The sequence below is a fragment of the Numenius arquata genome, chromosome 12 (assembly GCF_964106895.1).
Source record: "Numenius arquata chromosome 12, bNumArq3.hap1.1, whole genome shotgun sequence".
Classification (NCBI taxonomy): Eukaryota; Metazoa; Chordata; class Aves; order Charadriiformes; family Scolopacidae; genus Numenius; species Numenius arquata.
In genome coordinates this window covers 21767243-21790956 of record NC_133587.1, presented here as the reverse complement: position 1 = coordinate 21790956, position 23714 = coordinate 21767243, and the positions used below count along the sequence as shown (strand labels likewise).

Sequence of the window (23714 nt, the reverse complement as noted above, 5' to 3'; positions counted from 1 at the left end):
GACTTGGTTTCATTGTTTAAAGTCACATAAATGTCCTGGCAGGGGTGAAAGAATTTTTTTAAATGATGCAACTAAGCACCAGAAGTTTCTTCAATATCTGAAACCAGAGTTAAGACAATAGAAAAAAATGTATGTGTAAGAAGTGTGGTTTCTGAAGCTGTTTGTAGTTCTCAGTTACATTCTCTCTCCGTATTCTCTTAGACTCTCTTACAGTTGTACTTTCTTTGTAGGTTCATCAGATTCCACGTAAAATTGAAGAGGAAACAAAATACATTGAGTTAATGATTGTAAATGATCATCTAATGGTAAGACTGACACACTTCAACATCTTATGATTATCACTAACATCAAATTGTCTTAATTGGTCCATGAAGGATAACAATAAAGAACAACATATGGCCAGAATAAATTCAGTATGCCCTTAAGAGAAGAGATTATGGTCTCATTTACCATTGATGAAGTTGCTTTTGAATTTTGGCAAGATAATTTCACCAAGAATGCAACCAGGCCTGGGTATGAGAAGAAAGGGTGATAAATTAAAGCTTTGTGTCATAAAGTAACTAATATCAGTGTGACTTAAGCTGATGATTTTTTTTCTGGCTTTCTTGAGCACTTGTCTTAGTTATAGCCACTCAGCAATCAATAATGCAGTTATTGCAATTGTGCAGCTGCTGTTGACAGTGGGGAGATTATGATATGTCCAAATCAATACAGAGAAAATTATTTTGTTAAGCTTGTATACTTTCTCTGGGAGAACATAAATAGGCTCTTTAATGTGGTGGAAAGAGACATAATAAAATTTAGTATTGAAGAAAAACCAGGCTCACTGAAGTGGGAAAAGGCACAGATTTTTTCAGAGAAGATTATTAATAGTCAATGAAAGGAATATCAAAGGAAATAGTGAATTCTCCATCACTTGCAGTTTTCAAATCCAGACAGTGTATTTCTGGAAGGTGTTGTGGTGTCAAACACAAACAAAGGATTCCATCTTGAAGTTTCTTGATAAAGTTCAGAGACCGGTGATGCCCCTCCAACTAGTGACATCAGTTGATTTTGTGGTCTTTTATGGCTATAAAATCAAAATGTATATATACATTTTCTGTGCCCTTTCTGTAACATGCAGCTTCTTTCAATCAATACCCAAACAGGCAAAAATAGGTATCGGAATGTAAAAGGAATGTGCCACTGTCCTTGGACAGCATAGTCCTCCATCAGCTCAGTTTGGTGAACACAGCAGTAAATTCTTGGATTATAACAGACAATACTGGATGCAGAACTCCCTAAATTGGTGTCATTGTGTTGATCCTGAAGACCTGAAGCCACAACTTTCCCCTTGGGACCTTGTCTGTCTGGGCTGATTCCCCCCAAGGACAGTGTTTCTTAGTTTTGGTTAGTTATAGCTGCTGTGAGAGTGGGTCTACGTAGGAATTTACTCTCTGAAGCAAACGCCAGTGAACACCTGTGATTGAAGAAGCCAAGCGATTTCCTCCAAGGAGAAGGAAGTGTCGTATGCTCTGGGCGCCTCTCGTTCCCCACAGCCTGGGCTAGCACGCCTGTGTATATGGATTACTCTCGGTGCGTGCAGTAGATGCAGCACACCAGATGCGCTCAGTGTGGTGCTGACACCCCACAGAGTCAGAGCCATTTTCACTCTTCACCCCTGCCAGGTGCTCCCAGAGGGAGCAATGAACCTCTCGCTTCTTCCTCTGGTCTGCAGACCAGCTGCGTCCCACCAGTCCCCCTGGGCCACTCACCCCTGCGAGGTGCCCTCCTGGCTGCCCCTTCGGCTGCTCATCCAACCATTGCTTCCAGTCAGGGAATAAAGCTTTTAAAACCCAAACATTGAAATAGGATTATAAATTAGTATACTGAAAACATTTCTGTAGGATGCTTAGAGAAGCTGGAGGCCTAAAATTTGAGGGTTTAGTTGCAAATAGAGACTTGAGTAATATACTGATTTCCCTTGTTACTGTGCTTTGTTTTCCATTTATTTTGTAGCTTTTTCATTTCATCCTTTCTACTGTTTTTAGCTTCACAGTCTTGTCCTTCTGTTTTTTAGTAAGTGTAACATCCTCATTTTTGGTGGTTTTCCCCCGTTCCTGCTTGAAAGCATGCCTTTCCCATCCCCTGGCTGCTGGATACTTCTTTCCAGGGAAGATCCTAACTTCCAGAGAATATGGACAACTTTCATTCCAAAATTAAGCGTCGTGGGGCACAAGGTGGTTAAACATCTGAAAATCTTGGTCCTTTTGTCCTACATTCTTCTGAGATAATTGTGACTTTCATACCCATGGTGGTTTTTTCCGCAGCTGTCTGCAGTGTTATCTTTATAGCACTGTATTCTAAATGTCAGTAAAGGTGCTCTTGCAGTCTGATTGCTGAAGTGTTTTAAACCAGTTACTGTGGCATTATGGAATGTGAAATTGTACATGAAGAAATAAAGAAGATAGCTTAAGAGAGAGAACTGGAAAAAAAAAAAAAAAGGAAGTCTGATTGATAGATGAAAACACAGATGGAGGCACTCTTGGGGTAATACCTCTAAAGAAGTCTCAACTATGGAAATAGTGCTGCTAATTTCTGTAATAGCATTTGGAATTAACTTAAAAATCACCAATAATAAAGATAATAAAGAGAGTAACAATATGTTCCTGTTCATATAGCATTTTTCAGTAAAGATCTTAGAGTACTTTCCAAACAGGAGTTAATATAACAGCTGTCGTAAAATATATCAGCATTTCTGAGCAATTTTCTACTATTGCTTATTAGCATTACATTCAGCAGAGGAGACCAAACCTTGCAGAGGGGTTTTACTGGTGATGCAGTACTTTGTGCATTTTTGGAAACAGAGCTTATTTTTCTGCAGTCTGTATATGTAACTTGTGTCTGTTTGTTTTGCAGTGTAAAAAGCATCGCTTGTCAGTCGGCCATACAAACAGCTATGCTAAATCGGTTGTGAACATGGCAGATTTAGTAAGCATCACTCAACTAAATGTTCTTTTACATGTGAGATGAGTCATATAATTCTTCTACTGCTAGATGCGGGAGTTGTCAGCTCATGGTATACCTAATAATAACATATGTGAAGATCATAAATTTTCATCTAGAACCACAGTCAGCCACCTGTCTAACATAAAGTAGTAGATATTTTGTGGCTTAAAACATTTAAGTATCCTGCTGGATCAATTCCTTGAACCCGAGTCTTAAAGAGCACCTTAGGTGGGACAATTTTTAACACAGGATCCCTGTGTTGACAACTGGAAACCCAAAAGACAATCTGAAATTAGAATGCACTAAAATTTCTCCAGAAATAACGCATTTGAGTAAATGAGTTAGAATAGGGACATACAAGCAGATTACGTATATAATATATACTCTTGAAAGTATTCTGTATGGAGTATTAACCCCGAGCATTGAAAGGATGACTCTTTTAGTGATTCAGCCAGCACGAGGTTAAATACTCCCATGGAGGTGTATCACAGTGAAAACTGTTTTTATAGATCACTATTTGGTATAAGAACCCTCGTGTGTCACTGGGATGAGATGGACGTTATAAGACCCATTAATTCCAAATCTTTGAACTATTTAGAATGGTTCTGTAGTAATTTTTTAAAAAAATCCCATTTCTCTTCTATGCATATCTGCTTGTGTAGGACCTGCAAGGGATCCCTCTGCAGGCTGAGAGAGCTGATTGAAGAATTAGACCTAAAATTTAGATCTTACTTTGTTTTCATGTTTGTTGGTTTTAAAGGAGATACTTAGTTATGTAAAAATGCAAGCTATTACAAAAAAGGGGTAAACCTCACCTTTATTCTATTTGACATAATATATTTGTTCATTCTGTTAATGTACTAGATATATAAAGAACAACTTAACACCAGGATAGTATTGGTTGCCATGGAAACCTGGGCTACTGATAACAAGTTCACCATATCTGAAAACCCCTTGGTGACCCTGCGTGAGTTTATGAAATATAGGAGGGATTTTATCAGAGAGAAAAGTGACGCAGTTCACCTTTTTTCGTACGTAACCTCATGTGATGTTTTATTACTGGCTTTTATTCTTTCCTTGGGGGTTGCTTGTCACAAGTGGCTGATGCATCTCTTTTCTGTTGTATGTGTGATCCATAATAATTCAGAAAATAATCTTTCTGATGGGGAGGTGGGAAAAAGTTAATGCACAATCTGCCTGCCAGTGCAACTAGAGGTTTGACTCTCATTTTAGTTTTAATGTACTAAGCCCGAGCTGCATGCGCTGGAATCCTTGGTTATTCTCTGCAATTACCTACTCTGCAAGTGCAGCTGCCTGGAAAGTGATGCATGGTTCCAGCTCGGAGGTTGGCTTCTTCTTCGGCGGCAGAGCATGGACAGCCCTGTTTTATTATTTAAAAGCAGAACACTGGTTTTGAAACTAATGAGGTTTCCTGCTTAAAAAGCACTATGGCTTGCTTTACTTTGTTGGGTGACCTGCATGCTGCAGGATTACTGATGTGTTTTAGATCCTCAAAAGAGTTTATTCCCTGGAGAGACACGTGCTATAAGAAGAATCTGGGAGGAAAGTTATTTTCTCTGCATGTCTTAATTGTTTTGGAAATCAGATTGATATAACAAAGTACATCTACAAAAATAGAGGAGAGGTTCATGGTTGAAATTTTTGAACCACACAAGGCAAGCCAGATGAATTGCTCTGGAGTCCTTATCCCTTTCTGCTCCTCTGTTCTAGGAGCCCGTATGATTAAACTTAACCTAATCACCTCCTTTTCAGATGACTTTGGTAGGTTGCCAGGATACCCAACCCCAGTATCCAGCCCCTCAGAATTTTTGCACATACTTTATACTGCCATTGACTTGTGTCATGAATAGAGCTAGTAAGATCTGCAAGTGGTGCTTGCAGATTTTAGTTTCTCTGTGTCTCAATCCTTCATCTGTAAAATGAGAATCAGATTTTCTCACATCCTTTGTGTATCTTCTCTGGTGCTGTTTTAAGGTCTTTGGGGGAAGTCTTGTTCTTTTGAATATTTGTGGACTGGCTAGGGCAAAGAGAACTCTATGTGCCCTGGGACTGTGGATACCCCTGTAGTGCCAATTCCAGTGCTGTCCGTACCACCACTACTGATGTCCGAGGTATTGCATTCACAGACTGCTCAGAAATACCAGTTCCTGAAATTGTGTCTGTGAGAGAGACGTGGCTAAGTTGGGAGGTGAGGTTGGCTGGTGTGATGGTCCACCGGTTACAAATGAACATCCAATTTCAGCACAGTTAGTGCATTGTATTGTTTCTTAATGTGTTTCTGTTTTCCTTTGAAAAAAACCAATTTGCTGCAACTTGGATGGATCAGTGCTCTGGAGTGGACCAGAGTATATTTTGTCTCCAGTAACTGGCAGTCATTCATGCTGATGTGCTCAGCACCAAAGAGATGATTAGATTTAGGCTCACAGTGCAGCTGTCCCCTGGATAAGACGGGCTGCAGTTCCTGGGAGTTTTTGCCTACCTCTGCATCAGGGAGCCGCTAATGCATCTCCCTTAGACTTTTGCCACATCAGCATTGCCCAGCTAGACACATGCCTTTTTACTAGTCCCCCATGCATTGGCAATGTGTTGGCCTTTCCCGCACTCTGGCAGCAGCACATGCCAGCAGAAGTCACTTGCTGCAGTATCACAGAATCATGGAATCATGGAATTCTCAGAGTTGAAAGGGACCTCTAGAGATCATCTAGTCCAACTCCCATGCCAAGGCAGGGTTGCCCAGAGCACATCACTCAGGACTGCATCCAGGCGGGTCTTGAAGATCTCCAGAGAAGGGGACTCCACAACCCCCCTGGGCAGCCTGTTCCAGGGCTCTGGCACCCTCACCAGAAAGAAGTTTTTCCTCATATTTGAATGGAACTTCCCCTGTTCCAGCTTGTGCCCATTGCCCCTCGTCCTATTGCTGGGAACCACTGAAAAGAGTCCAGCTCCATCATCCATCTGTAGATGAGGTCTCCCCTCAGCCTTCTCTTCTCCAGGCTAAAGAGCCCCAGCTCTCTCAGCCTTTCCTCAAAAGGGGATGCTCCAATCCCTTAATCATCTTAGTTGCCCTACGTTGGACTCTCTCCAGTAGTTCCCTGTCTCTCTTGAACTGGGGAGCCCAGAAGTGGACGCAGTATTCCAGTTGTGGCCTCACCAGTGCAGAGCAGAGGGGGAGAATGACTTCCCTCGACCTACTGGCCACACTCTTCCCTACACAGCCCAGGATCCCATTGGCCCTCTTGGCCACAAGGGCACATTGCTGGCTCATGGAAAGTTTGCTATCCACCAGGACTCCCAGATCCTATGTTGACCCCTTCCAATAACTTCTTGATCTTCAATGTGTTTGGAGATGACATCTAGAACGAGTCTCTCCATTATTTTCCCAGGGACAGAGGTGAGACTAATTAGCCTGTAGTTCCCTGGGTCCTCCTTCTTGCCCTTTTTGTAGACTGGAGTGGTATTTGCCTTCCTTCAGTCCTCGGGCACTTCACCTGTTCTCCAAGACCTCTCAAAAATGATGGAGAGTGGCTCAGCAATAACATCTGCCAGTTCTCTCAGCACTCGTGGGTGCATCCCATCAGGGCCCATGGACTTGTGTATATCTAGTTTGGCCAAGTGGTCTCTAACCCAGTCCTCCCCAAAAGAGGGAAAGTAGTATTTCAATGAACAAATGGCTGGTGAGATTCAGGTGGTTTGGCAAAATAGTCCCCTTATGCTTTCTTATATTAGATAGTCTGAGAAGGAGGAGGGGAGATAGTATACCTTTTGTGGAAATAATTTGTCATATGAGGTTTGTGAGTGGTTATCTGTTTTTCCCTTTTCTTTTTTTTCCCCATAGTTTGCAGGGTAGTGGTGGCAACCAGCAGATGCCAGTTTCTCATTTGGAAATCAGAAGGGTAAATACTGGCATGGATAGTAGCAAAACTCATGGACTAAGCAGGGTAAACTTTTTTTTTCTTTTCCTTTTTGTCAAAGGGGGAGTCGGTTTCAGAGCAGTCGGAGTGGTGTAGCCCACACGGGTGGAATCTGCTCCTTGCTGAAAGGCGGAGGTGTGAATGAGGTAGGTGGTGATACTGGTATGAGCAAAAAAGTGGTGGAAATTTGTCTGCACAGAATTTATCAGTGCAGACGTTCTTCAAAATATCTTCCTGCTTCTTTGCTGATGCAGGCTTTTAGTGCAGCTCTATAGAAGGGATGTCTCAATGAGGAGTGATGAGTGAATAAAGTTAGATATGGATTCAAATACACTTTTCAGCAGATTCTGCAATATCCTGTCATTCGTACTTGCAGCCACAATGACAAGAAAGAAGCAGACTTCCTCTTACTTAACTTGTCCATAAGCCAACATTTAGTTTTCCTCACTTGTCCGTTATCTAGCTGCTCTGAAGTAAGAACTCTCATGCTGTGTATCTGATTTTGCCTTTTTTTGCCTTGAAATGGGAAAAAAGAGATACCTGTACGTCACTAATTACTCTTCCTAACTTGCTTGTTTCTTTCAGTTTGGAAAGCCAGACTTAATGGCAGTTACCCTGGCACAGACTTTGGCCCAAAACATTGGCATTTTCTCAGACAGAAGAAAAATTATAAGTGGTAAGGTTGTTTACTTTTTCACTCTGTCTCAAGAGAAAATCTTAAAAGGTGGCGGGTCTTATCAGTGTCTCTCTGATATGTATCTTTCCTCTGTGTTTCTAACAATGTTGGAATATTTTAATTTTTCTTATAATAACACAAGGAGAGACTGACATATCATTAATTTTCCTCTGTTTAAATGCTCTGTTATCCCCTTGCCCATAATTGGCAATTGATCGAGTCCAATTGGTTGGACTCGATGATCCCAAGGGTCTTTTCCAACCTAGATGATTCTATGATAATTGCTGGCAGCACTGGTGTCACCGTTTCATTAAAAATAAATGATAAAGGTGACTGCCACTTGTGAAGACGGTAATAGTGATGGTTCACTTTCTCAGGGCCGAGCAGAAGGGCAGAACATGGTTTTGGTGGGGAGGGAGGAGAACGCAACTGTTGGGCAGAGACTCGTTCGATAAACTGATGTTCATGTATTACGGTAAGGCCAATTGCAGAAGGAGAAAGATAAAAGCATATGGGCAAAGCATATCTAGCGGAAGTAGACACAAGTCACGGTTCTGAGGGCGGAGAGCTGGGACCAGAGCAAAGCGGTCCCAGGCAGCCTGGCAGAGCAGAAGGGAGGGCTGCCCTCTGCCCGCCGGGGGGTTGCCTGGGGGAGGGAGGGAGAGCAGAGGAAGAAGCTGCTAGATCCTGCTCTGCTAGCTTGTGTTTACAGTCCATATTATACATTTTTGTGTGAATTATTGTTTGGGTTTGGTTTTTTTTTCAAGTGAAGATTTCCCCAGTCACATTAGCATAGTAGTAGAAGTGAACTAAAAAATAAGCAGAAGGGTTAAAATTATTAATTTTTTTTTTTTTACTCTAAAAATTCAGAAATCAGATATCATGACACAGGAGAAGACAGGAGAGCTGACTCATGATTGGCAAGTGCTGGAGGCTAACACTGCAGTTTCCCCTAACTTCATTTTAAGAAAAGGAAAGGAAAACAAGACATGTTTCCAAAGCTCAGGAGTGCATAGAATCCTGTATAGTTTTTGAAAGAATATTTGTTAGCGTGCACTGATACACTTAAACTAAGGCATGCAATAAACCAGCAAATTATTCTTTTCAACTTGTATTTAAATATGAAATGGAATTGACTACAGTGTGGTTTTTGTGATTAAGAAATGTATTATTTTGGACTCCCAAGACTCAAGATGTAATTTTTTTTTCCTTGGTATTGTCAGGTGAGTGTAAGTGTGAGGACACGTGGTCTGGATGCATCATGGGAGACACAGGGTAAGGCATTTCACTAGAGGAAAGTCATGTCCTTCGTACAATGACATAAATGTAAGGTGTGAAAACGTTCACCTTTTGTAGTTCAGCACAATATTTTCTGTGAATCATGTCTCAGAAAGTATCAGCTGTACAGCATATGTAGCAAAGAGGCTTTCAAAGAAATGTGAGAACAAATGGGTTAATGAGACAATCTGTGAAGATTTTTGGGGACTGCTGATTTAACTCAGAAGGCACAGGGCTCTACAGCCTAGCCAGGTCATTGCAGAGAAGCAGGAGCACGCTTAGCTTCTTTTCTCCTGCAAGTTTGCTGTTAAGTTGTGGGGACAAACAATGACACATACTAATTCTTGAAATACCATTCTCAAATTGCTTAAGTATGTCTCATTTTCAGTGTTTCTGTTAGAATCTTTCATCTATGTCTATCATTTTTCTATCCTCCATTTTGTGTGGTAATCTTAAAAAAAACTGCTCCCATTGGAGGTTATGTTTATACCCACATGTGATGTCACGGGAGAGATTTTATCTAAAGACTAGTGAATCAGCAAATTTTCGCTGCTAGATGAAATTTGATGTTTCTAAACTGTGTATTCAGACCTTAATTCTTCATAGTACAGGCCTGTCTTTTGTCATGTATATGAATTAAACTGTAGTCTAGTTTTAGATATAGACAGTGCTTTTTAAATTAATTTCAGACTGACCTGTGAATTTTCACAGTAGCTTTGTGGTCAGAACAATTTTGAACAAAAAAGCATATTTTATTGAAAGCTTTTTGGAAATGTGAATGTGTACCTTTTTCACCTTGTCTACCAAAAAACATACCAGGTAGGATTTTTCTGATTTTTTTTTGTACGTTAAAAAGCCAATCTGAGAAGCATTCTTGATTCTTGTAAAATTGATTCCTTATCTAATGGTCTTTAAATTCTTTATCTGAAATCCAAACCTATATCCAAATGTAGCTAGGTACACAAAAAAAGCTTGTATTTACATAGCTTATTGATGAAGTATGGTGAATCCTACATTATCTGTGGTCTTTAGACCTAAATCTAGACCTAAACACTAGAGTTGGCAAAGACCAATTATGGTTTGCAGGCCATTGCTCCTGGCAATGTGGGATTATTTAGTATAGCACTTCCACTCATATTTTTTTATCCAGTGATGAGCTCATATAGGAAAGCCCTTGAGACTCCAAAATCTGCTTGAAGCAGACTAAGGACCTAAATATAAAGATCACTTAAGTTACTTTGGGAAATGCACAATAAGCAGTCTTTGTCTCCTGCGGTATGTGCGGGAAGAAATAAATGTATTTCTGAGATGAGGCCAGTTAGTGGAACAGGCTGTGTTTGTGAGAACTACACACTGTGTAATAAGACTTGTGGTATTTGGCGTGAAATAACTTCTTGAAATATTTTAGACCTCTCACTTTCCATGAACTCTGTGTCATTGTTGAAAGTTCTTTCTCATTTACTAAAATGATTTACAAATTAGATAGCGTTAGAAGCAAATTGTCGTGTAAAAAGCACTATAGAAAGTAACCCTGCTACCTTTATTCTGTACAGGTATTATCTTCCAAGCAAGTTCTCCAAATGTGATATTGAAGAATATCATGAATTTTTAAACAATGGAGGTGGAGCCTGCCTCTTCAATAAACCAAACAAAGTAAGCTATTACCTGATTACTGAGTACTATTTCTATTCAATTTCTGATTTAGATGAAACCAAGAAGAATGACAGTGATAATGGTACAGAAAAGAAACACTGTAGTTTTGGTATTTCTGGTTCTCTCTAGGTTCTAAATTTTCTGCTGAAATATGAGTGACAGTAGCTGATTTTAGTTCATAGTAGTTTGGAAATTATATTTAAATAAATTTTAATAAGTGGTTTCGTGTCCAGAGTTCCTGTAGGCTTTGATCTAGAACCATACCTCATGCAATTTGTTCTGAATATCGTAAATACAGTATGTTGCTGAAATTATTTGCTGAGGTTTCAAGTGTCTTGGTAAACTTTTGCACAGCTTGAATTCTAATTTGCTCTTCGAGCCTCTGCAGGGGGTGCGCTGCCATGCAGCCCAGCGGCTGTGCGCAGGCACCAGTGGCTACAAGTGGTTGTGGTATCCTCCCTGTTTGGAGAAGGCAAATCTTTTACAGTGGCTCTCAGAACAGAGTTCGAGAACTGGAACTAGTTTTTCTAAAGCTGGAAGAGACAGGGCAGGACAGAAAGCCCCAAGGAGTAGGGGACAGATACTAGGAGAGCCTGTGGCTTCTGGGTGTCTGTTACACTCCTCATTCCCCAGGAGCTGCCCACATGGTCCCCATCACCGTCACCAGGGTCTGTCATGCCCTGAACAGCATGTGCCTTGTGAGAAGTGCTCGGATCATCTTAGCCTTGTGTTAGCTCCTTCCAGGCCAGGACATGTGGCTCTGCACAACCCTGCCTTGTGCTGGGTAGTCACCCAGACGGGGACGGCTGGCGAATCCCTACTGGACCCTGGTCCTCAGTGCCACTGTACCTTGCCTCTTTAACAGGGTGTGTTACCTCCCTAAAGGCTTGGGGGCAGGAGAGCTACAAAAGCACCAGGACCCACTTAAATGACTGACACAGCCCCTCCAAATTTGCCTCTAAAGTACAAAATCAGAGGTCTTGCTGCATGAGTCTTGGAAATCAGGAGGAATGGCGAATATCTCTTGAGATAGTATTCGCCTTTTCTTTGCTTCTCTTGTCTCAGTTTTGGCCTGCTAAACAGGTATATTCACATGAAGTATGCAAAGAGTATGAAATGATTAACTGAGACATTTATGGGAGATAAATACAAAACAAGGCTAAAGAAACTCCAGCCAAGATGCAAGCGCGTCTACAGTGGAGGATTTCCAGCAGGGTTTCAGTATATTCCTGCTCCATGTACTGAAGTATATGTTAAAATGTACAGTAATCAGGATAATATTCTTTACTGTTTTCTAAATATAATTATTGTTATCTATTTAATAGCTGTCTTTCAGCAAGCAAAGGAAAGACAGTCCAAGTGGAGAAAAGATAGCTGAGGTGACCACAGATGTGAAAGAGAAAGTGAATTCTGGAGTGATGCATGTTCCTCCTGGAGCAGCTGAGAAAAAATGCACATTCCAACAACCACAGAATGTCAATAAACCTTAGAGAAGGGAAGAGAAGATATCAAATCTGGATAAGCTGTCTGCTTATCTCTCAAAAATCTTCTTTTCATGGAAGGATGTGTTATTAAAAGTGCAGAGAAAGCACTATAACAGCTTAATAAGATGTAAGATTTCCCATTATTTAAAATGCAACTGCATTTTACAGGTTTGGTTTTTTCCCATCTCATTAAAGGTGGAGAGAAAAAATGGTGGGTTTATTTCTTTGCTGAGTGAATTGTTTCCATAGTGTAATGTGTCTTACTTGGGCATATTTTAGTGATTATGTTCATGTCCACATCTGTCATTTGATAAAAAACAATTACTCTCATCTCAATTCAGATTGGAAGGATTTATAATTTTTTTTTCTAATGGCATGTGGAAATTTGAAGTCAGATGTGGAAGCCAGGGTGATTTAGACTCTTTTAATATGGTGTTGTTTGGGTTGGTTTAAAGTTACTGTCAATGGATGTCTGTCTAATTCCCGAGGCTGATGTGTTTCCTAGCAAGGGGGGTGAAACACGAACTTACTTTTGCTTTTGGAGAAATATGAGATAAAGGAAAACTGATGTGACAAGGTGCAGTGTTCAGCAGTGCTCTGCAGTAAGATCAGCTGTGATCCCGAAAACTGCATCAACGACTGCTGGAGCAGATGGAGTGTATGTTCTTTTCAAATGAATGGATGAATTATATGACTTCAGGGGAAAAGTTATCCAATTTGCTTTTCATGTTTTTTTCTTCCATTTCATATTTAGCTGTCCCTATGTACTGCAGCTAATTGGCCCAGTGTTTTAAGGCAGGATCCTCTGTTACTGCCGTTTACTTGTCTGTATTGTGCAGCGCACACCTAGAGATGCAGAAGTTAAGATGTCTGGAAAAATATGTCGGAAACGAGCGGTTTTAACAGCTCTTTAGTAATTCTAGAAGATAATTGCTTGCTTACATTTAATGTTAAATTCTACATACATACTGCAGTCAAATTTCCATTTCAATAGGGGGATCTAGTAATAACATGTCAGCCTGTGCCACAAGCCTGAGGCTAGTTTGTGGCACAGTGAAGTACACGGGGAGATGCTCCATCCTGTGAGCTACTGGCAGAAAGGCAGCAGCCAGAGCACTCTATCACAAGCGATGTACTTGTGCAGATGGCTCATAAGCAGAGTTGTTTCTGGAGCAATCATAGTTTAATTGGAGAACTCAGGACATGCAAAATTTTAGCCTTGGTGACAGAATTATATGCCTTCTCATTTATGTAAAAAAAAAATTATCTGATGCCCAAAGGAAAAAAACATTTTATTTTCTTTTTGAAGAATTGCCTTTAGAAATTTTAGGAAACTGCAAACAATTAAACTGCAAAGAACAGGGTGTAAATGTCCATTAAAAGAGAGTATAGCATGGGTCCTATGTAAAAACTGGTGAATGAATCTTGTCCCTGGGAAAGGAAAGTACTACTACAAATGTACAGATTTGGACACTTAATTTTAGAGGGGAGGCTGAAAGAAAAGGGGGGAAGCCTCACTAGCTATACGTTCTCATCTGCCTGTGACACAAGCTTATGGAAAACTACTGGAAGTTCCAGCTGCGATAGAGAAAAAGGGAAGGAAAAAGCATATCACTACAACAAAAACTGACAAAGAAACCCAGCCTCTCCCTGCATTTCTGAGCGATGTGCTCCCAAAGGACAATTTTTTTTACGGCTGTTCCTTCTGAAGGTATTGTTCAGGGTTCATCCTGGGACACAGCTCTTATCACTTGAATTCTAGAACAACAGAACTTGCAAACTCTGTGACAATAATAATTTTTTTTTTCTTTTGTTGTCGCACCTTTTGTTTTTGATTGTGGCTTTTGCTCAAACTGCATCTGCTGTAAAAATGGAAGTCATGCACCAGGGATGCTATGTGACTCGGCAGTATTGCTGAACTCGGTCACAGCATTGTCAGTTCTCTGCACATTTCGCTTGTGGTGTTTCTAGTCTGCTTCTCCCTGAGTGTAGGTAGTTGTTTTTGGTTAATGCCTTCGGGGTGCTAGCTAAAAATATGTTGTATGAGTAAATATGACAATGATTCCCTTAGGAGAGACATGCCCTTTGGCATATTCATGTCATTGGCATATTCTGATTTTTCCCTGCTGATTTCTGATTTTGCTCTGCAGCTTTTGGATCCTCCAGAATGTGGCAATGGCTTTGTGGAAGATGGAGAAGAGTGTGACTGTGGGACGATAGCAGTAAGTGCTATGTACTTTAAATTAGCAACTAGATTCTCCTGGGCAGGGTGCTGCCCATCACATTAAGAGGAGGAATACAGGCAGTGTTAAAGTCCTGCGGCAAAGGATTCATCATTTCTTACCTTTTCCATCATGTTTAACACGTGGGTGCTGCCCATCACTGCCATTGAGATTAAGTGGAGGAAGAAAGGCAATGTTAAGGTCCTGAGGCAAAGGATTTGTCATTTCTTACATTTTTCCATCATGTTTAACACAATGTAGCACAGCTTTTTTATTTTATCACTATGTAAATTCTGAAGAATAATAGTAATATCTACCTGTGCAGAATCAAGCCTTAAAAGATGTTAAAGAAGGTATTTTCCTAGATGGGAACATGACTGGTCAATGTTAAAATGTCAGCATTTAATGATTGACACTGTGAAGTTAGAAAAATTATTTCCTATATTGCATAGGAAACAGCAACTGCAAGCTCCACAGCGCATGCCCTTTTCTGCCTTCGAGTGCCTAAGAGCCTGCTTAAAAATCTGTTCAGGTAGTGTGCTAAGCTGAGAAGTAATGAGAGAGCTTGGGGCCTATCTGCATTCCCCGTGTATTCTGTTCTAAGTCTGTGTGTTCCTCAGGAGTGTGCCAGAGAAGGAGGAGAGTGCTGCAAGACTTGCACCCTGACAGCAGGCTCCCAGTGCAGCAACGGGCTTTGCTGTCGGAAGTGCCGGGTAAGGGCAGTGACCTTCACTGCAGCATCCTGTGGGAATGCATCCAGGTGGCTGCAGGCACCGTAGCACGTCTTTTTCCTTGCAGACCTTGTGATTATTTTTCTGAAAGCTTGCCTTTTAAAATTGGCTGAAAACTGGTTCATCTGGGGCTATTGTCTGTCTTTTAGACTTGGCTTCTTGAAGCAAGGACTGTGATCAAATGCAGAGGTGAATTAAAGCTTTCCAGTTTTAGGCAAGTTTGAAACAGGCTGAAGTTGCACAAGGTTTCATTAGACGTCCTTGTTTGAACACGCACATCCTTATCCGTGTGCCGTTCCCAATGCCCTACGTCTTCCTCTGGATTTGATTCATGAGACTGAGTGGGAAAATCCTATCAGAGAGGGCCTGAGAGAAGGCTATAGTAAAAAAAAACAAACCCAAAACAATGCAGCTCGCAGAATTTTCAGAAGTGTTCATCTAAGACACCTGACTTCAGTTTCAGTTAGCTCTGCTTGTGTCTCCTTATGTTTGGACTGCCTGAAATCCCGTTGAGTAAAGAGAACCAAGCCTTACATACACTATGAGAGATTCTTCCTGATGCATCAGTAAATAGTAAAAGGAGTTTAGCCAGATCTTGGCTGTAAGGGAGCCCAGCTAAATATAACTTCAAATAGTTGTTTATACTCATTTAGTAGTAATGATAATTATTATTAATGTTATTAAAACTGTGGTGTGCTATGTGCGGTATTTTTATCTTGGGCATTATCTGTGGGCATTTGAGGGTTTCATTTCCTTAGGAGGAACATTAGTCATAACTGTGGACCACATTCTTGTCTTTGTGCTCATCCTAATGTTAAAAAAAGAAAAAGCACAGATTATGCTGGAACAGATCACATTTCCCTAAGCACATCCCTTTTTTTAATGTAATATAAAAAAATAAGCAGATTGCCAGTGTGGGTGAATTTTGTTCAAGTATCCAAGTCACATAGGCACCATATTAAAGACTATCAGAAAAAAATTAAGCTTCTGTGTACCTACATTATTTTTGCAAACAAAACAAGGGTTTATCTCCATACAGAGTGGTGAGGGTGAGCCAATGAAGAGAAAGGCAAAATTTTGCAAAACACGTGTCCCTAGGAGGTGTTAATCAGGACAACTCAAAAGACACTTCCCAAACTTGGGGTTGCCTTCCCCTGTAATACCCTGCCTGAAAGCAGGAATGAAGGAAGGATTGCAAACAAAACACGGTGAGTGTACATCCCAGCATCCTGTATTCTGACAGTATTCCTGTCTGTCCACATTTTTCCAGAGCCTGGTAGGAAAAAGATAAGCTGAAGGCTGAGAAAGTACCAGAGTCTAGCTTTTCCACTGCTGTGTGCCCGTTCACACCAGCTGTGGAGTTAGCAGTTGTCCCCAAAAAAGCCCTGTATGTGCATGCAGATCCAGGAAAAAAAAAAAAATCACAGAGCTGCAAAATGAACTGGGTATCACAAACTTCAGAAAGCTTTCAGGGAAAATAAGGGGTCTGCACTAACAATTGCCACTAATGGCATGTCTTCCTGCTTTTACAGGTCTTGAGAGTTAGCACAGAAGTCTTTAACCAAAATGCCTAGTTAGGTCACTGATACATTTTTTGTTGTTAAATATCTGGTCACTTAGAAAGTGGTGTCAAACTGTACAGAATCCAGTATGTTTATTAATAGTTTCTGTTCTACAATGGAGCATTGTAATAACCATAGTATTTATACCCAGAGCTCTGAACCAGTGTTCTTCATCCCTAGCAAGGAAATCGGGATTGTTCTCCCTGTTTTATAAAGAAGAGTAAAATAGTCACAAAAAGGCACAATGACCTGGTCGAGATAATGCTGCAAGCCACTGCGGTATTGGTTTGATAAATGCCAGAGGTCCTGGGTTCCAGGAGAGCACTTACCATGCTCGGCCCCACACTCCAGGCACTCAGGAGGAGGTGTCTCAGAGAGTGGTACCACTTGCACCAGTAAATGGCCAGTGGCTTGGCAGGTGCAATGTCCTCAGCAGGGAAAGGAAAGTCTTCCCACTTCAATCAGCACATGAAAATTGCCTGGTTTTTATTTTAGTTTAAACTCTTATAAAGCATTGCATTTAAGGCAAGATATGAAGAAATCAAGACACTAATTTTCTGTCCTTTTTTTTCAGTTTGAACCTAAAGGAGTTTTGTGCCGAGAAGCAGTGAATGACTGTGATATTGCAGAGAACTGCACAGGAAATTCCAGTCAGGTGATTTTCATATCTTCTATCCAGGAGATGAAAAAAAGCACCAGTAGGCTCTCAATAACTATGAATGTTACCGTTTTATATAGTAAGGTGTATAAAAATTGTATTAAACCTGCTGATGCTAAAAACCAAGCATAATACTGAAATAATTTTCCATATGACGTTTGTTGTATGCTTTGCTTCCATGCTTGTCTGATCTATGATCTATTATTTTCTCTTTCCATAGTGTTCTCCCAATATTCATAAAATGGATGGATATTCATGTGATAACAAGCAGGTAATTACCACATCAATTTGTTTTTACATTCTTTCTACTTTTATAGATTGCATTTTATAGATTTTGGTTTAGATCTTTGGAAGTCACTGGGGACAGTTCTGCTGACATCCCTGAGTCTTGGGTGCTAGTCATATTTTGGAGCTAAGCATTTAAATGAAGAGAAAGTAGAATCACATAATGATTGCCTCAGTAGAAAGCATGTGACAAATGTGTATATTATATAACTCCATATTTTGGAAAATCAAGTCATTTGAAACTTTTTCCCTATCGTTTCTTTCTTTCTAGGGTATTTGTTTTGGAGGAAGATGTAAAACCAGGGACCGGCAGTGTAAATATGTCTGGGGTGAAAGTGAGTGATTGTTTCGAAGTTTGTTGTCGTTCACGTGGCTTGAAAGATTATCTTGGCTAAGAAAAATTATGGAAGAGACATACTCAGAAGCATTAAAAACAGCTTGGACTGTATGTCCCTCCCTCTTCCCGCTCCCCCCCCTGCCCTTTTTGTCTTTCCATCCTCTTTTCCAGCTCTTTCCCTAGTGTTGGTTAACTTACTGGTGATTATTCTGAAGTCTTAGGTTTAAGTTCTCATTAACAACCACCTAGGGAACCTGTACTCCTATTTACTGATTTGTTTCAGTGGCTTCTGGAGACATTTTGGACCAGTAAACCCTGGTCAATCTGAACAAAATTTTAAAAGTCTTGTGGTGCCAACATAAAACTTTTCATTGAGAACACTGTGCAGAGTTTCACAGGCCACCTGCAGTTCCCAGATCAGGAAGCTCTGCTTGCTTTGATTATGCATCCCCATTTCCCAGGACCTGGCTTTTCAAAGTCTTCATCATCTTAGAAGAGATTCATTTCTGTTTTCAGAAGTGACAGCTGCTGACAGGTACTGCTATGAGAAGCTGAATATTGAAGGGACTGAGAAAGGAAACTGTGGAAGAGATAAGGACTCTTGGATACAGTGCAATAAACAGTAAGTCGATCCATTTAGAAAACAACTGGTATGAGGGGTTTTTTTATCCCTGGTCTGGTTCTTTAGCTAGCATGAAGAGGCTCAAAAAGCCTCTGTATGGATCAAACTTCTCCTGACCTTCTGCAGACCTTAGTGCAGGAAATTCTGGAGGGAGCAGAGTGTCAAGAAGCGATGATCTCTGACAAGAGAGCTGAGCTTTGGGAGCACTTGGACCAAAAGTGGTCCTGGTACTCTTGATGAGGCTTAGCAATGAAGAGGAGAGCAGCCTGTGGTTTCACATCTCAGTGTGGTGTTCACCTTTTATGCTGTCTGTGGCATTGCATTGCTAGGTTGTGTTCAGTTTTCATCATATTATAACTTTCCACATCTTTTCCTACAAGTACTGCCTAAACCAGTGTTTCACATTCTCTATTTAAGCAGTTGATTATTTCTGCCTATTTCTGAACCTTTCTCCAGTCCTTCTCAAACTGCACCCTGGTTTTTAGATGAGTTCTCCCTTCTGTAAAATTCTAGTCCTGCCTACAGGTGAACTAATGTCCTTTCCTACCTTTCTGTGCAGATTTGATAACCTTACTTCTGTTCCATTACAAATCCATGAGTAAAAAATATTCAGTAATGTGAGAGAGGACAGACAGTGGACAAGTCTCCGCACGCGATTTGTAAAGTCTCTTCAACAGCTAAATTCAACTTGGTGTCTCTAGTTCCCTTACGTATGTGTCATATGAGAGTTTGTTTAAAGCCACTATCTCCTGCTTCTCCTCCGTGGGCCAGTTACTGTATCTTACTAAGATATTAAATCACTTTGGTGTGGTTTGTTCTTGACAGCTCGGTGATTGCTATTACTCAGAGCATTTTTGATAATACATCATAAAATAGACCCTTTTCCCAGTCTAAGCTCCAAGGAGAATAATTTTCTTAGGAAACAAGACATTATTTATGGGAGTTACTGTCAGTGGGAGAAAAGCAAGGAATAACAAATATGTTACAAAGCAAGTGAAGAACACCACATTTTTTTGATCATCCATTTTCACTGAGTTTTCTTTTCTGTGAGTATCTCTTTATTCTCTCCATGCAGGGATGTGCTTTGTGGATACCTCCTGTGCTCCAATATATCCAACGTGCCCAGACTTGGAGAACTTGATGGTGAAATCACATCATCAGTCTTGCAGTTTGGAAAAGTCTACAACTGCAGGTAATTGGAAATCCTGAAAACAGAATAGAGACAGTCAATATCTGTCTCGCATAGAAAAGCAGGTTTCTCATTCCTAAGTGGAGAACAACTGTTTCCATTAATATTTTTTTTCCTATTATTATTCCTGTATTTCCTATTATTATATTCCATAGCCATTATTCCAGCTCAATCTTTGTTAAGCTTCAGGAAATTGACTGAGGGAGGGTGGGAGTGCAGCTGCTTTGCAGTCCCCTCTGTGTAGTAGTTAATTTTCCCTGGAGAGACATAATGCTCTTCTCTGGCCTCCTGGTTTTACATTCTTTAATGTTTGCAAAGTACTTAATGTACTCAAAATACTTAGACGTATGCCTGCACTGCCAAAGCTAACTGGCAGCTTAATACATTGCCATATGTTAGCTGAATCCCAGTTATAGACCTGGTGTGTTCTCATAGCTTCACACAACTGTAAGATGAAATAAAGTCCTACACAAATAAACTCAGTGTTTTATCTAACACCAGCTCTTACACAGGAAAAATGGTCTTTGTTTTCACCATTACATTTGTTTGATGTAGTTATACTGTGTTTTGGTTTGCTTCACATTAGGGCCAGTGAGATTAATAAGCCATACTTGCTCTTTTCTGGTCCTGGGCATTATATAACGCAGGCAGAAATGAAGGCAGCAGCCCAGAGCTCAGTTTCTCAAGCGTTTCACAGTCCCGTCTAGAATCATAGAATCGTCTAGGTTGGAAGGGACCTTTAAGAACATCTAGTCCAACCATCAACCTAACTCCGATAAAAAAAACAAAAGAAAACCATACAACCCCCCCCACCCCCATCACTAAACCATATCTCTAAGCACTATGTCAACCCGTCTTTTAAATACCTCCAGGGATGGTGCCTCAACCACTTCCCTGGGCAGCCCATTCCAAGGCTTAATAACCCTTTCCGTGTAAAAATTTTCCCTAATATCCAATCTGAACCTCCCCTGGTGCAACTTGAGGCCATTTCCTCTTGTCCCATTGCCTGTGACTTGGGAGAAGAGACCGACCCCCCCTGGCTACACCCTCCTTTCAGGGAGTTGTAGAGGGCGAGAAGGTCTCCCCTCAGCCTCCTTTTCTCCAGGCTGAACACCCCCAGCTCCCTCAGCCTCTCCTCATAAGACTTGTGCTCCAGACCCCTCACCCGTTCCGTTGCCCTTCTCTGGACCCGCTCCAGCTCCTCAATGTCTTTTTTGTGGTGAGGGGCCCAAAACTGGACCCAGCACTCGAGGTGGGGCCTCACCAGTGCCCAGTACAGGGGGACGGTCACCTCCCGAGTCCTACTCACCACGCTATTCCTGACACAGGCCAGGATGCTGTTGGCCCGCTTGGCCACCTGGGCACACTGCTGGCTCATGTTCAGCTGAGAGTCGACCAACACCCCCAGGTCCTTTTCTGCTTAATCTGAATCTAATTATGGCATGAGTCTCTGGGATCCTTTTGGTTGTCTTGCAGTGGTGGCCATGTGAAGCTCGATGAGGAGACGGACCTGGGCTATGTGGAGAACGGGACGCCGTGTGGGCCGAACATGGTGTGCCTTGAGCATCGCTGCCTCCCCACAGAGGCCTTCAACTTCAGTACCTGCCCAGGCACCACAGACACTCAAATTTGTTCAGGACACGGTGTATGTTCTTGTAGTCTTTAATCCTTTTTTTCTGTTGTTGCTGGGTACCTGGTGTTGTGTAGTGTAGTAGCTAGACCTTTCAGAAAGCCAGCAGCATGACTCTAGATGTCTTTATACTGGGGAAGCTTTTGAAAAGGAAAGGGAGGAGAGGCACATAAGTAAACATAATGCATAGCAGTCAAGGCATCTTAAAAAATGAGTCATAGTAAGTATGTATTACTTCTACAAAAATTTTATCATTCAGTCCTTTTGCTATCACTTCTGCTAACTTGCTTGATATTTCCTCAGGCGATGCACTGGAGAATATATAGGTTTTATGAACTGAGAAACGTAGGTCTCTGTTCTTCCAGATGCTCTTTTTAATTCCCTCTTGATTGTGTCAACAGCCGAGAAGGTTCATGAGGTTCTTGGATTTTGTTCGCTGAGAGTCCCTTTGCTGTAGTGAAGAGGGCAGTGAGCTGGCTCCTGGCTGGTGTCAGCTCCTCTGCTTGGTGCACAGTGTGTGGCTTTGCTGTGGCCCTGGCTGAGTCCCCTTGTCCTTCATACAGTTTGAAAGTGTGTCCAGGTCCCTGCAGCTGAGCTGAGATCAAAGGAGTTGTTCTCTCTCAACGTCTTCTGTCTTTTACACTGCGTTAAAACTCCTTTTTTTTTAATCTGACATTAACCGCTTCATATTTTGAAAAAATAAAATCATTGAGGTTCAGTCTCCCAAAGCAATTATAAATGGCTCTATTAAATATATATTCTGTGAAAATATATTATTGTACCTAATACATGCTACATATTTATATATAAAGCATAGTAATAGATTTAATACATTTATACCTAATATATCGATTTAAATTTAATGTATATTAAATATATTTAACAAAATTTTGCAGGCAGTCAAAATCAGTGATATATGACTGTACCTATACTGTAGGTATTAATTAGGGGAATAGATTAATTTCAGGATTTTATTCTGAGCTACGCTTTTGGCTGCAGGTTTGTAGCAATGAAATAAAGTGTGTCTGTGACCGATTCTGGGGAGGAGATGACTGCAGTTCTCGCATCAAAGATGATATATTTTTTGATAAAGATGCCATCAATAAAGGTATGTTGTTACAATTTTTACCAGTAACTGGAAAAGCTTGGATTTGAGGAAGGTTCATTAAGCAAAACTAGGTCTCCTGCTCTTTCAGTTAGCGTACAACACGATGCACCATTAGCACTTGTCCCCACAGCAGAAGCACTTGGTGTCTGTGGGTGAGGTCTCAGCCCCGGGGCTGGGTGCGAGCAGTGCCGCTCACAAGCACTCAGTACACCTCTCGGGACTGGTGTCAGTGTGTCGGTTGTACCTTGCTTGTCCCAATCACCTGAGCGGCCTTATTAAGTGTATCGATCGATTAGGACAAGCAAAGAGTTACTGGGGCTTTTCATCATCTTGACGGAAAGGTAATGTTGCTTACATGATCGGGTTTTATTTGTTGAGTCAATTTTTTATTACATGGTCAGCATGCAGAATGTTGCTGTGCAAATTTTAAGCTTTTGCATTTTTTGAGTGAAAGTTTTTATTTGTCTTTATGCTTGCATACAAGAGAAAGATATACTGTGGAAAAATCAGGGTGTAAATGTTTTTCTTTATAAATCCTTGTGGGAGAACAGTTTTACCATCTTCCAGAATGTCTCTTGATTGGTTTATTCAGCTATGGAAGGGATTTGAGCAAAACCAAACAAATAGTCACTTTTATTCCAATGCAAGCAGGCGTTTGCCGTGCAAGTTATAAGGATGTAAGCTACAGTACTTCAATATTGATAGCATTATATTGGTAAACGTGGCACAACTTTCCCATGTAGCAAGTGTTCTGTTAAGGAAGTGGACACAGAAGTCAAATCTTGATTTACAAATGGTCTTTTTATGTCCATGCTATACTTCAGGATTGTATCACTGGTTACAGTTAATGTCTAGTACAAGTTGTCCAAGCAGGTTTTTGAAAGACAGTACGTTTACTGGTTTTATATATTTTTTTCTCCTAAAACCCTGTATATTTTTCCCCTTTCTTGTGTTCCAGGTGTTGTTAGCACAAATATAATAATAGGGGCTATAGCTGGCACCATTTTAGTGTTGGCTCTCGTTTTAGGAATAACTGGTTGGGGTTACAAGTAAGTAAATTGTGTTTTCTTAATATGGTTTAAAAATATGTTTATTTCCTCTGATAGCAGATTATGTTATGAAAAGAACAGTTCAAACATAATCTAAAAAATCCAAATTGGATTATATTTATACAGTGATATTTTTATAGTATTAGCATTTCTCAAGCAATTTGTACATGTGTATGTGCTTTTGGAGAGCTTGATCCAAGGGTGAAATTCACTTCTTATTTAGCTGTTTCTTTTCTTTATTTTTTGTAGATGATCAGATTATGATTTTACTGTATCTGACAAAGGAAATACAAGAATACAGTCTGATTCA

General features: G+C 40.7%; 1 protein-coding gene across 1 annotated transcript in view; it reads left to right on the top strand.

Annotated features, from left to right (window-relative positions):
• The window catches only part of ADAM22 (ADAM metallopeptidase domain 22), a 143629-nt gene that overhangs the window by 97524 nt on the left and 22391 nt on the right, over positions 1-23714 (top strand). The window contains exons 9-25 of the mRNA XM_074157524.1: positions 231-305; positions 2899-2970; positions 3853-4019; positions 6982-7066; positions 7506-7596; positions 8820-8871; positions 10428-10527; positions 14162-14233; positions 14854-14946; positions 17101-17181; positions 17405-17455; positions 17741-17804; positions 18323-18428; positions 19504-19620; positions 21094-21262; positions 22247-22355; positions 23314-23404. Coding sequence (XP_074013625.1) covers positions 231-305; positions 2899-2970; positions 3853-4019; positions 6982-7066; positions 7506-7596; positions 8820-8871; positions 10428-10527; positions 14162-14233; positions 14854-14946; positions 17101-17181; positions 17405-17455; positions 17741-17804; positions 18323-18428; positions 19504-19620; positions 21094-21262; positions 22247-22355; positions 23314-23404 — 1595 coding nt within the window. The remainder of the gene's footprint in view (positions 1-230; positions 306-2898; positions 2971-3852; positions 4020-6981; positions 7067-7505; positions 7597-8819; positions 8872-10427; positions 10528-14161; positions 14234-14853; positions 14947-17100; positions 17182-17404; positions 17456-17740; positions 17805-18322; positions 18429-19503; positions 19621-21093; positions 21263-22246; positions 22356-23313; positions 23405-23714) is intronic.